The 14,490-nt window shown below is 44.7% G+C and overlaps 1 protein-coding gene across 1 annotated transcript in view; it reads left to right on the top strand.

Annotated features, from left to right (window-relative positions):
* LOC120305124 (zinc finger protein 208-like) overlaps nt 1-14,490 on the top strand; it is a 28,409-nt gene that overhangs the window by 4,030 nt on the left and 9,889 nt on the right. The window contains exon 2 of the mRNA XM_039336540.1: nt 7,269-9,370. Coding sequence (XP_039192474.1) covers nt 8,059-9,370 — 1,312 coding nt within the window. The 5' untranslated portion in view covers nt 7,269-8,058. The remainder of the gene's footprint in view (nt 1-7,268; nt 9,371-14,490) is intronic.

The raw sequence follows: 14,490 nt of genomic DNA, 5'->3' as shown, positions 1-14,490 counted from the left end.
TCAAGCAGTTTATGTCATCCACTGGGAGTAGCCAGTTACAGTCACATCCTTCTCCCACATCCATTCCCCCACCTCAGGTGGAACGAGACACTAGGCCCAGCTCTGATGTCTCAGAGACATCCTCGCAATTAGGAGAGGAGGGATCAATGGAACTGGGAGTAGCAGACACTCCCTTGTCTGAGGATGAGGACCCAACTCCTGAGCAGGTGACATCTTCGGGTCTCTTTGATCCGGCCATTTTTCGGTCTCTCCTCCTAAAGGCCATTGCCACGGTAAAACTTACCTCGGCCCAGGAGGAGTCACCATCTCTACCTTCACTAATCAGGAGGCCAACCCCCTGTTTGCGGAAAAAGTCAAGGAAGACCCACAGATTCTGTGTCCATTAGTCTTCAGGACTACGTTGGAAAAGCAGTGGTCATCCCTTGCTACCACTCCTTTCCCGAGCAGTTTGGACAGGAAACTTTATAATGTCGCTTCTTCCTTTGCTTCTCTCCTAGAAGTTCCAACTGTGGACACTCCCCTGACATCTCTGTTCTCCAATACCGCCATTCCTGGGGACATGGCTGAATTCTTGAAGGTGGAGGACAAAAAGTTCGAGTTCTCTCTTCGCAGAGCTCATCAATCTTCGGCTTGGGCCATAAGGTCGGCAACTTCATCCTCCTTCTTTGCACGTTCAGCGATAATGTGGCTGCAGGAGCTCCAGTCGCTCATTCCGCCGGATCAGGTCAGGGCGCACCAATCAATAGGCAAGATTGTTGCAGCATCCGAGTACATTGCAGATGCATCCTTACACTCGGCCAGATGTTTGGCCAGATCTATTGCTGCCTCAGTGGCGTCCCATAGGTTGCTCTGGTTGAAGCAATGGCGCACTGACTTAAAGGCAAAGTGGCGCCTAGCAACATCCAAATACAGTGGCACCCACCTCTTCGGCCCAGTCCTAGAGCCTCATATCATTGAAGGCAAGGACAAGCAAAAAGTGATGGCCCATCCCTCCAAAAAATCAGATAGACTGCCTCAACAGGACTACCGCAGGCCACCATTTCATCCCAGTGGTACCTGGGAGTGGAGACAGCCCTTTCGGGCAGGGCAATCCTGGGATTGGCCCAGAGGCTCACGATCCTACTCTTCCAGACAGGAAGAGTAGGACCGCCAGATTAGCGGAGCCGGAGGTCAGTCCCAGACCAAACGTCCCTTCAGGGGATCGGGCAATCGTCCATACAGGCGGTCCAAGTGACACCAAGGAGGACTACCCCATTGGGGGACGACTGGAACTGTTCTACGACATCTCGGAGGGCACAGCCACAGATGCTTGGGTCAGGGAGACCATAAGACAGGGTCTCTCCCTAGAGTTTCGATCTTCTCCCCCAGATCGTTTCATACAGTGCCCGGTTTCAAACAATACGTCAAAAGCACAACTAGTCACGAGAGCCATCGCACACTTACTAGACATCAGGGCCATAGAAAGGGTACCTCAGGACCAGATAGGAGAGGGGCTCTACTCCATCCTGTTCGTAGTTCCCAAGGCCTCGGGCTGGAGGGCGATACTGGACCTGAAAGGTCTAAATTACTTCCTAACTTTCAGGAGGTTCAAGATGCAGACCCTAAAGTCCATCTTGGCAAGCATCAGGAAGGGGGATTTCCTTTCCTCCATCGACCTGACAGAGGCTTACCTCCATATTCCGATCCTCCAGGAACACCGCAGGTTCCTGCGGTTCTGCTACGCGCAGAGGCACTACCGGTATCGGGCCCTCCCCTTCGGTCTCTCTTCAGCTCCGAGGGTTTTCACAAAGATCTTGGCAGTGCTGTCGGCTCATCTAAGGATGAGGCCTGTGCGCGTACAGTGCTACCTGGACGACATACTGATACAGTCCAGATCCTTCCAATCAGCCCAGTCGGACCTGGCAATCACAATTCAAACACTTCAGGATCACGGGTTCTCCGTGAACTTCAAAAAGAGTCACACGACACCCACAAGACGTCTGCTCCATCTGGGAGCATTGATAGATTTGAGTCTATGCATGGTCTATCTCTCTCAGGAGCGGCAGGTCAGCATTCGAAAGCTGGCCCAGCAGATCCGAAGGGAAAAAAGGGTACCACTGGTACAACTATCCCAACTCCTGGGGAAGATGGTCTCTTGCATGGGCATCGTTCCGTGGGCCAGGCTTCACTCCAGGAACCTCCAATGGTTCCTCCTTCCCTTTCAGAGACGCAACACCAGTGCCTCCAACAGGAAAGTCAGAGTTCCCCATCACACCCTGTCTTCACTTCTGTGGTGGACTTCGTCCGCCTTGAACAAGGGCACCCTCTTCAAGGAACCGCCCAGGATCACCCTGACCACAGACGCCAGTCTGTTCGGTTGGGGAGCACATCTTCAGCACCACCTAGCCCAAGGTCAGTGGTCCAGGTCAGACCTGGCTCACAACATAAATTGGTTGGAGCTCAGGGCCATCCACTTGGCTCTCCAAAGGTTCTCCCCCCTTGTGTCAGGGAAACGTGTTGATCGTGACAGACAACATTGCGGCCAAGGCTCACGTAAACAAACAAGGGGGGACCCACTCTTGGTCACTCATGCAGGAAGCTCTGGCCATAGGCTTTTGGGCAGAGGCCACTCTAAGATCAAACAGAGCGGAACACATCTCGGGAGAGGCAAATCAACAGGCAGATTCCCTGAGCAGAGCCACAGTGGATCACTCAGAGTGGAAACTGGATTCAACCCTGTTCAGGGAAATATCACACAGGTTTGGCTATCCCATCCTAGATCTTTTTGCCTCATCGAGCAACACACAGCTCCCCAGGTTCTTTTCCAGATTCCCGGCAAGAGGGGCGGAGGGAACAGATGCCCTCCGGAGCAGATGGTCAGAGGGCGTACTTTATGCCTTCCCTCCTCTGCCATTACTACAGGCGACTATTTGCAAGCTTCTTCACGAACAGGCGGAGCTAATCTTAGTTGCTCCATACTGGCCAAGATGCCCGTGGTTTGCCGACCTGGTGGATCTGTCGCTTTCGCCCCCGTGGAGGATCCCCCCGGACCGAGTAGCTCTCAGCCAGGGGAACCTCCAACCATCCACAGAGGCTCCAACTAGCCGCTTGGCACTTGAGCGGGAGAGTCTAACTAGACAATCCTTCTCCTCCGGGGTTATCTCAATGATCCAGGCCTCACGGCATCCCTTGACCAATAGGATCTACAACACCCTTGGAGAAACTTCTGTTCTTGGTGTACCAAGAAGCGGCTCTTGCCGCTTACTGCCACCATCCCAGACATATTAGATTATTTACTTGAAGGGTTAAATAGAGGTCTGTCAACCAACACTATACGCAGGCAGATAGCAGCCTTGTCGACGGTTCTCACCTGTGACAACCAAGTTTCCCTATCTCAACATCCAGCAGTTAGTGCCTTTCTCAAGGGCGCAGCCAACTCCGGGCCACCAACGATTCATCGTTATCCATCCTGGGACCTTTCCAAGGTGTTGCAGGCATTAACTTCTCCTCCATTTGAACCTCTGAGCACTTATTCCCTTCAATTTCTTACCTTGAAGGTGGCCTTCCTAGTGGCCATTACGTCGGCCAGGAGAATTTCAGAATTGGCCGTTTTGTCGGTCAGGGAGGACCTATGCACATTCCATGAGGACAGAGTGGTCCTTAGGTTGGATCCCGCATTCATTCCAAAGGTCAATACAGGTTTCTATCGTTCCCAGGACCTAGTCCTTCCTAACTTCTGTCCTAACCCGTCACATCATCTGGAAAGACGGTGGCATACGTTGGACGTGCGCAGAGCTTTGCACCATTACATTAAATGAACCTCGGCCTTCAGGAAGTCAGAGGCCTTATTCATGTCTTTTTAGCCTGCTGCAATGGGTAGGAAGTTCTCTTCTTTCACTATTGGTCGGTGGATTAGGGCTTGTATTTCCAGGGCTTACATTTCTCAGTCCCTTCCAGTCCCTTCACACATCACGGCTCACTCTACGCGCAGTGCGGCAGCCTCAGCAGCCTGGTCTACCCAGGCATCACTCGAGATTTGTAGGGCAGCGACATGGTCCTCTCCCTCTTCCTTCATTAAACATTATAGGATAGATCAATTTGCAGCGGCGGAGGCTGCCTTTGGTAGGCGAGTCCTACAGCAGGTAGTTACTTCCCAAGGGACACTAGCCTAGACTTCCCTCCCTACAGGGACATGAGCGGCTTTGGTATGTTCCAATCAGTGGATTCTACACCCATCCTGCTGGAGAAAAGGGCGTTGTCTTACCTGAACACTTTTTCTCAGCAGGATGGTGTAGAATCCACACCCACCCTGTTGTCATTAGTCTAGGCATGTGTCTTTTATTTTTGTTTGGAGCCTTGCGCCTGGATGCTTCGCCTCGACAAAACTGGGGAAGGCACACCCAGAAGGAGGCGTGGCAAAGTTTTTTTTGTCTTAGTCTGAGCAAGAAGGCTTAGATTACCCAATCAGTGGATTCTACACCATACTGCTGAGAAAAAGCGTTCAGGTAAGACAATGCCCTTTTTCCTTGACTTTTTTCTTGTTATTTATATGTTGAAAGAAACTTTTTTATTATTATCTTTGACTTTCGTTGCAACTCTTTGTTCATTCTGAGCATTTGCTTTCCTAACTTCACCTTTGCAGATTCGAGCTACCTGCTGATATTCTGCCTTAGTTATGTATCCCTCTTTCCATTTTTTTGTACTTATCCTTTTTGTCTTTCACTTTATCAGAAAGATTTTTGTGCAACCATTTCTTCTTGGATTTCTTCTTTTTCAGTGATATTGTGGTGGACTGGGCTTTTATGATCATATTTTTCAGAGCTTCCCATGCTTCTTGAGTTGTTTTCCCCTTTTGGATTTTCATCCATGGTATTTTTCTTAGGCTGTCTCTGAGTTTGTTAAAATCAGCTCTTTTAAAGTTTAAGACTCTAATTCAGAGGTGTCGAGCTGCTGGTCCACGGACCGGATGCATCATAGTGAAACCGCACCCACCCCACTGCCGGCAATGGCAAAAAAGTCACAATACCTTGCGAAACATCACGTGACGTGAGTCTGACACCCCTGCTTTAGTTGGATTATATTCTATTGCTTATGTTTGCATTATATTGAATTTAAATATGACATGGTCACTCTCGCCCAAGGTTCTGGCAATTTCAACTCCCTCTACCACTTCTTCTCTATTAGTAGGAATTAGGCCCAGTATAGCTTCTCCTCTAGTTCTCTCCTTTTGAATGACAAAGTTGTCAGCTGAGATCTGTTCGATCTCCCACTTGCTGCAGATTTTGTCTCCGAGTTCATATCAGGGAAGTTAAAAGTTTCCCATTACTACTGTGGTATGTTTCCTACATACATTTGTTAACTGATTAGTAAAGAGTTCATCTATTTCTTCTGTTTTGTTGGGTGGCCTATAGCAATGTAATTTTTTTCCCTTTTATATTGCCCCATATGGATTTTCATCCTTGGTTTTGTGTATTTCTATAGAAATGTAGTGATCTTCTTTATATAATGCAGTGGTTCTCAACCTTTTTAATGCCGCAACCCCCAACCGGTCGTAAGTCGAGGACTACTCAACTGGTGCAGCACCATTTGCAGAATGGGACTTTTGGCGGGCTCAGCAGGGCGAGACAGCCTGGACAATTCCTGTTGGCTTTTGAAAGCCAATAGAATTAGACTCTATTCAAGAGAGTCTATTCTATTGGCTTTCAAAAGCCAATAGAATAAAAGGGAATAGCACAGCTAAGGAAAAGGGGGAAAAAATGGCAGACTGCGTTGTTTGGCGACCCCCATGAAATGGTCATTCGACCCCAAATAGGGTCCTGACCCACAGGTTGAGAACCACTGATATAATGCAGCAACACCTCCTCTTTTGTTTGGTCTGTTTCTTTTGGAACAGTTTGTACCCTTCCATCTTTCCAATCATGAGTTTCATCCCACCAAGTTTCAGTAATGGCAACTATGTCATATCTGCCTTTGTGTACTAATGCTTCAAGTTCACCTTTTTTGTTTTCTAAACTTTTGAGTGTTAGTGTATAGGCATTTCAGTCCTTTATGGGTCTTGGGTATGCTTCTTATATCTCCTACTATATAACTGAGATTTACATCCTTTCCATCACTCTCAACTTCATTATGTTTTTCTTTTTTTATTTCTTCTTTGTCTTTACTCTTTACTCCCTACCTTCTTATGTGATTGGTTATCTTTTTACATAAAATTAGGTTCTAAAAGTCACCCCCCCCTCAATTTTAGTTTAAAGCCCTTTTAAAAAGATGAGCTAGTCGTTTTCCATATATATTCTTTCCAGTTTTTGTGAGGTTTACTCCATCCCTTGCCAGTAGCCCTTCATGTAAGAAATGCAAACTATGGTCTAGGAAGCTGAAGTCCTGTGGACAACACTAGTTTTAAGTCAGTAGTTCATTTCTAAAATACTCTGCTCCCTCATTGGATGTTGGCCTTTTGTTGGAAGCATAGATGAAAACACCACTTATGCTCCTAATTCTTTAATTTTCTTCCCAAGCTGTTCGTAATCTCTTCTTATTGTTTTCAGATTCATTGTTGTGTCATTGGTCCCCATATGTAAGAGAAGAAAGGGTAGTAATCCATGGGATTGATTATTTTAATAAGGAACTCAGTTACGTGATTGATTTTTGCTACATGGAGACAATATACCTCCGTAGATAGGTAGAGATAGAGATAAAACAGGGGTTCCCAACCAAGGGTGCTTGCACCCTCTGGGAATGGGAGACAATATTCCAGGGGGTGCGAAAACCTGGTTTTAGAAGTTTCAAAATTATGCTGTACATGCACAATTCATTATTTCAAACATTTGTAAGGGGTGCAAGAATATATTAGAAGCATTCTGGGGTGCGGGGTATAGAAAAGGTTGGGAACCACTGAGATAGAGTAATATAGATATAGAGAGTAATGTAGATAGAATTATTCTCTCTCTCTCCATATAGATAGACAGGCAGACAGAGAAATAGAAATGAGAGATAGACTCAATCATAAAATTAGAGATAGAGTAATAGAGAGTGAGTTAGTGTGTGTGAGAGAGATAAAGATAGATATGTGTTATCTACCCAAGCCCCCCCCAAATAGATTTTTATGATTGACTCAATATTTGAACATGAATCTAACTAGTCTTCTATATGCTAAATGAATCATTAATATTAGAGGTTAAACTAGAATTTTGATGTTTTCATGGTAATATAAGGGTTTTTTTCTTCCTTTCACATATTCTGCAGCCATTTTTTTAAACAATAATGAAACTAACCCATTAATATGAATCTTACAGAGAAAGCGGATGCCAAAAAGAGCAATGTGAACAACAGAGAATGAGAAGCAGCCTTAAAATATACCACCAATCAAAATCTTTTCCACTTCCTCCGGAAAGTGTAAAACCACTTCTCCTTCCTCAGCAGATGAGAAACAAGGGAGAGAATAACAAGAACAGAGTTTTGAGATGAAAAAATAAAGTGTATAGAACCCAAGGATACATTACATGAGAAGTCAAGGAGGTCAGTTTTCAAATAAAGAAAGAAAAATGGAAAATAGCTGGAAGTCAGTGGGAAGGAAAAGATACCTTGGATATCCAAAATGGGAAGGTATTAATTAAAGCCTTTGAGGAATCAAAGAACCTCCAAATAAAACTAAGAGATCAGAAATATTTTTGGCCTCCTCAAGAATCCAAGATTATCAGAGTTGGAAAAACCCCACAGAGTGCCTATTGTGGGAAAAATACAGATTGCAGATCACGGCTGAATATGCGCGAGTGGATCCACCCTATGAAAAGTCATAGGAATGTTTGGAGAGCGGCAAAACTTTACTCAGAACAACTTTTTCATGATTCATGGAAGGACTGATTCTGGAGAGAAGCTTCCAATACGACAAAAGATTTAGCCTGCACACAAATCTGGTGATACACAGGACTCACAATGGATAGAAACCATAAGTGTCCAGACTTTAGGAAAAGTTTCACTTAGAATTCCAAGCTGGTGATACACCAAAGTCACACAGGAGAAAAACTATATGAGTGTCTTGATTGTAGGAAAAGTTTCAGCTGGAATTCCAATTTGGTGAGAGATATGACGACTCACACTGAGGAGAAACTCTTTCAATGTCTTGATTGTGGCAAAGGCTTCAGTAATAATTACAACTTGATCGTACACCAGAGGACTCACACAGGAGAGAAACCGTATGAGTGTCCGGATTGTGGGAAATGTTTCAGTCAGAATGGCAATCTACTGAGTCACCAAAGAACTCACAGAGAAGAAAAACCATATGAATGTTCAGATTGTGGGAAAAGTTACAAATGGGATTCTTCCCTGGTAATACACCAGAGGACTCACACAGGAGAGAAACCATATCAGTGTCCAGATTGTGGGAAACGTTTCAGTAAGAATTCCAACCTGGTGATACACCAGAGATCTCACACTGGAGAAAAACCATATGAGTGTCCAATTTGTGGGAAAAGTTTCCAGCAGAATGCTAACCTGGTGAACCATCAGAGTATTCACACGGGAGAGAAACCATATGAGTGTCTGTATTGTGGGAAACGTTTCAGTAAGAATTCCAACCTGGTGATACACCAGAGGACCCACACAGGAGAAAAACCATATGAGTGTCCAGATTGTGGCAAAAGTTTTAGTCAGAATTCCTACTTGGTGAGACACCACAAGACTCACACAGGAGTGAAACTGTATGAGTGTCCGGATTGTGGGAAAAATTTCAATCAGTATGGCAATCTGGTGATACACCAGAGGACCCACACAGGAGAAAAACCATATGAGTGTCCAGATTGTGGCAAACATTTCAGTCAGTATGGCAATCTGGTGATACACCAGAGGACCCACACAGGAGAGAAACCATATGAGTGTCCAGATTGTGGCAAGCGTTTTAGCAAGAATTCCAACCTGGTGATACACCAGAGAACTCACACAGGAGAAAAACCATATCAGTGTTCAGATTGTGGGGAACATTTCAGTCAAAATTCCTACCTGGTGAAACACCAGAGAACTCACACAGGAGAAAAACCATATGAGTGTCTGTTTTGTGGAAAAAGTTTCATTCGGAATTCGTACCTGGTGAAACACCAGAGGACTCACACAAGAGACAAACCACATAAGTGTCTGTTTTGTGGGAAAAGTTTCATTCAAAATACCTGCCTTGTAATACACCAGAGGACTCACACAGGAGAGAAACCATATGAGTGTCTTGAGTGTGGGAAAAGTTTCATAAGGAATTCCAGTTTGGTGATGCACCGGAGGACTCACACAGGAGAGAAGCTGTATGAGTGTCCGGATTGTGGGAAAGATTTCAGTAGTAAGCCTAGCCTTATCAATCATGTAAGGTTACACACAGGGGAGAAACCATTCAAATGCCCAGATTGCGGAAAATGTTTCACACGGAATTCCTCCCTTATCAAACACAAGAAATTCCACATGAGGTGAAATTTGATCTCTGTAGAGGTATCTTGAACTTCATTTCTCGTCACTCATTGAAAGATGAGCTGAGAAACTAAGCATTTAATTTTTTGCCTTATTCTTTTTAATCAAACATGTCTTAGTATCAAAAATGAGGGAGGAGATCTGGGCTTCCTTTCTCTGGCCCAGTGCAGTTGTTTCCTTTCACGGAGTTGAGGGGAATTGCTGTGCTAAGCCAAAGAAAAGGAGCTTAACTCTCTATTAGGTATGTGCTGACATGAAGTACTTGTATATATAATAAAGCAGGATATAAATATTTTTATGCATTTTTATTTATTAAATATATATAGCAGTCCAGCTCAAGGTGATTCCACATGGTTTACAGCAATAAAACCTGAATACAGAAAACAATAAACTGACTACCTTGCAAACAGTGAAATGCAAAGCCTCCACATTTAACATGTACTTAAGCTGCAAATACAGGTCTCTTCTGACATGGTTGATTGAATTTTGATGTCTGGGCATCCGAAAAAGGTAATTCTTGCTTTTGTTCGAATTTTGTTCAAGTTAACCAGGCCTCCTGGTCTTAGTAGCTACATTCATGCCTCCTGACATTCTTGGTCCAAACTGGAAAACTTTCTCCTTGCAAGGAGTTAAATTGGAGAAGTTAACCTCAGGGTTAGCGGCCTATAAATTTGATAATTAAAGAAATGCGTAGACCTTTGGTGCCTCAAGTGAATTGCAGATGGGCAGCCTCAGTGGGGTTCCTCCAATTTATTTAAAATATTTATTTAACCATCCATATTAACAAACTGGCTGGGTCCTAATCAATAACTTAAAAAACATATTAAACCCAAATGCATTAAAGAAAAACCTGGTTCCAATTCAAGCTTCTGATGTGCAGGCACCTCTTCTTATCCCAATGCTTAGGGCAATGATGGCCCACGAAGCTGTGGCACGCGTGCTAGAGGTGGCACTCGGAGCCCTCTCTTTGGGCACGTGGACCGTTGCCCCAGCCCCGCCTCCCCCATGGCCCCCTCCTCACCAGCAGCTCCCTGGAGGAGCCTTGCCCCCAAGTGCAGTCCGCGTAGAGCAGCACAGCCAAGGGCATGGCAGCCAGGCAGCGAGGACAAGACTCTGCCCTTGCACCCTGTCAGACACAGATGATGCTGTAGGGCATGGACAGAGGGCTAGGCCACCATGGCACTGCTGGGCTACCTGGACAATCTGCTGTGGTGGGCTATGGAGCCGGTGGGTGGCCATGCAGGTGGGCTGGGTGCAGAGCGGGGGTGGATGAGGAGGCGGGGTGGTTTTTGGCCACTAGGTCTCTAAAAGCTTGGCCATCACTGGCTTAGGGGAAAAGCTAGATCTGCTTTGGTTTATGGAAGACTAGGAGGATAAAGGCCTTCCATACTTCAGGGGGAAGAGTGTCTCATAGGGCAATGGAAAAGGCTCACTTCCCAGCTCTTATTCAATGGCAATATTTAAAACAATAATGACAGGTGTCCTGGTGTTTCAGTGGTTAGAAGGCAGTATTGCCAGCTGACTCTGGAATTCAATCCTGAAGGGGTTTAAGGTTGACTCAGCCTTCCATCCTTCTGAGTTCAGTAAAATGAGAACCCAGATTGTTGGGAACAATATGGTGACTCTGTAAACCGAGAGGGCTATAAAACACTTTGGGGTGGTATATGATTCTAAGTGCTATTGCTATAATAAAGAAGTAGCTTTAAAGGTGACCAGCATGTTGAATTGCACCTTAAAGAAATGAATCCATTGCATCTCACACCACAGAGATTTTAAATGGCCAACCTAGGGGGCTTCATTGGTGTCTGTACTGCTGCATTCTGGAGCAGTTGAAGGTTCTGGGTGGCCCAGTGTAGTGATCCAAATAGGTGGTGACAAAGACATGAGTGACCCATGTGCAAATCCCCCCTCTTGCCAAGCATCCGAATTTTGATCATGTGACCATTTTGGGGGGGCCATATGCTGACACTAAACCGAGAGTGCTTTAAAGCTCTGAGATGTGGTATATAAGTCTAATAGCTATTACTCAAATAAATTGCTTTTAAAGGTGATGACCAACATCTACATTGAATGGAAATGTCGCCATAAGGATTGTCGATATTATTTTCTGCCCTTATTTGGAGCTGAGGGCTTCCACGGGCAAAACTGGTGCTTCAATCTTGCAGAGACTTTAGGTATCATTTCATCAGTTAAAGCCCCCAACATCTCTAAAATTAACTCAATAACAATTTTGGGACATTTTTTCAGGCTAAAATAAACATGGGTATTTTACAAATTTACATTCGTAGGCATGTAAATTTCTCTCTGTACACAAATTTGCATCTGCAGTATATCATCTTATCCCCAGATATACAGGGCACAGAGAATATCTCCACACTTCTCGTAAAATGCCAGGTTTTTGGAATGTAAGTAAATCAGACCAAGACAAATCACCTCAGAATTTTTTCACCTTTAATATGACTTAAAAGGTGTACAGTTCAATCGAAAAACAAATATTTTATGAGGGAAAATAACAATAATAAACTTACAATAACATGGTTTCATAAAGATGCGCACCCTTAAATTAATTCTTTTATCACAGCATGCAGGCTTTTGAGATAGGAGCCTGGCATTCTTGCCTTGGGAATGTTTGCCCAATCTTCCTAGCAAATTGCTCCAAATCTGTCAGGTTGTGAGGGTCACCCCAAGATTTTCAATTGGATTCAAGTCCCGCCTCTAGCTGGGCCATTCAAAACCTTAAATCTTCCTCTGGTGAGGCCATTGTTTTATGGTTGCTCCCGTGTTTCATTCATTCTATTAGTAGGATCAGGGGTCTTCAAACTTGGCCCTTTTATGACTTGAGGATTTCAACTCCCAGCACGCCTGGCTGAGGAATTCTGGGAGTTGAAGTCCACAAGTCATAAAAGGGCCAAATTAGAAGACCCCTAAATAGGATGAAGCTGACAACTACATACGGACTCACACAGAAATACTTCAGGAAGTTTTAGGGCGCAGCACCTGCTACTCTTATGAAGCCAAGGAGGGTGAAGCTTCACTCTTACAGCTTCAATCGTTTTCCGAGGCAGGTTTCGAGGAGTTATCTTGCACCCCCCAAGGAAATGAAAAACTGGCTGGAACCATCGTCACCAGCCCCAAAGGAAAATGCGCCTTCTGGTTGGCTGTTGTCCATCATTTCTCCCTTACATGATTTCTACTTTCCTTTGGTTTAGTTGCAGCAAGAGGGACAATGACTGCACTCTTGGGAGACCTGAAAGAAAAGGTTTGGGAGAGATCCTCAGGGAGAAAACCAATTGATGCGTTCGTTGGCAGAGAAATACGACTTGATGGTAGATAAACCCGGAATCAATAAAAACATCTTGCCAACGCTTGAGGGTAGAGACAGGACGAGCGCGATTTTCAGCCTTATGTCGCTAGATGGCGCTCTACAAATCGGGAACACGCGTGCCTAGGAAGCCGAGAATAAAAGCAGCCGGCATCGTTAGTGCTAATTTCGTACCGGAGGGAGAAAGGCTGAGCTGGAACGAACTGAAACGATAGAGCATTGTATTACTAGAGAGGATGTGGAGGAGAGGAGGCGGAGAAGAAAGGAACTTCCTTTTCCGGCTCAGCCACGGGAGGAAGATGGCGTCGGCGGAGCGTCTTCCCCTGTTTCGAGGGTCGAAGCGGCTCCTGGGAGGTGAGTGGAGGGCAGGTCGGAGGAGAAGCCGGGAGCAAGTCGGGCTGTTTGGTTTCCTCCGCGGTGTGGAAACAGCAACGGGACGAGGCTGAAAGATATCGGCTGCTGCTGCACGTTCCTTCTCTCCCTAAATTTTATTCCTCTGGCTGCACGATTTAAAACTGCTGCCTGTGATTTTCTGCTGGGAGATTTGGGAGGTTTTTTTAAAATATATATTTATTTCTATTTCATATTTTGTAACGGCCCATCTCCCTCAGCCTTCACGTAACACTTCATTCGTTGTGATTTTATTGACAGGTTGTATTCCTGACAAGCGAGGAGTTTCATGGGCAAAATGCACTTTGGGGGCATTTTGCACACTGAAATACACATAATTGTTTGCATAAATGAATTCTTAGGTGTGGATTTCTGTGTCAATAGGCACACATATGCAGTGCATTCAGAAAGTTTTCACTTTTGTCAAATTTGTTATGCTGCAGCCTGATTCTAGTTGTTGAAATTCACTTTTTTTTTCATTAGTCTACAGTCAGTACCCCCATGAGGACCCAGTGAAAACAGAATTTTAGAAATGTCTGTAAATTTATTTAAAAACTGAAATATCACTTTGACGTAAATATTCATACTTTTCATTCAGTGTCCTGTTGAAGCACCTTTGGCAGCAATGACAGTGTCAAGTTTTTTGGGGATATGGCGTGGCAAGCTTTACACACCTGGGGGATTTTCTGCCATTCTTCCTTGCAAATTCTTTCAAGCTTAGGCAACCATCAGTAGACAGCCATTGCCAGGTCCCTCCAGAGATATTCAAGTCAGAGCTCTGGCTGGGCCACTCTGGGAGATTCACATAGTTATTCCTACGCCACTCCTGTGCTGTTTTGGCTGTGTGCTTAGGATAGGTGTAATGTTGGAAAGTGAATCATCAGCCCAGTCTTAGGTCCTGAGTGCTGTATCCCTGTGCTTTCCCACAGTTTTCTAGTTTACCAAGTAGTAGGTTGTGGTCTACTTTGTTGAATGCCTTGCTGAAGTCTAAGTATGCTATGTCTGCAACATTTTGCTGGTCTATTAATTTAGTCACTCTGTCAAAGAATGAAATAAGACTGGTTTGGCATGAACTTTTTTTAACAAACCTGTGCTGGCTACTAGTTTTTGATTATTTTTATCCAGTATCTTCCCAGATATTGATGTTTTTCTAATTGGTTTGTAATTCCAAAGGTGCTTGTTCAAAAGGCAACAGGACTTTTTTTTTTCTTTGAAAACGTTTTGCTTGTCCAAGAAGCTTGTTCAGCTCTCACTGGATGGTGGGGAATGGAAGGATTTATATTCCTTGCAGACAGCTGGTCATTTGCATTCTTTTAGAGAGTCATTGAGGCCAGTTGTAGATTTTTCTGTGTCCCCAG

Source organism: Crotalus tigris, unplaced genomic scaffold (genome assembly GCF_016545835.1).
Source record: "Crotalus tigris isolate CLP2741 ecotype Arizona unplaced genomic scaffold, ASM1654583v1 scf7180000017666.379230911805:20528666, whole genome shotgun sequence".
NCBI lineage: Eukaryota > Metazoa > Chordata > Lepidosauria > Squamata > Viperidae > Crotalus > Crotalus tigris.
This window is presented reverse-complemented; position numbering and strand designations above follow the sequence as displayed.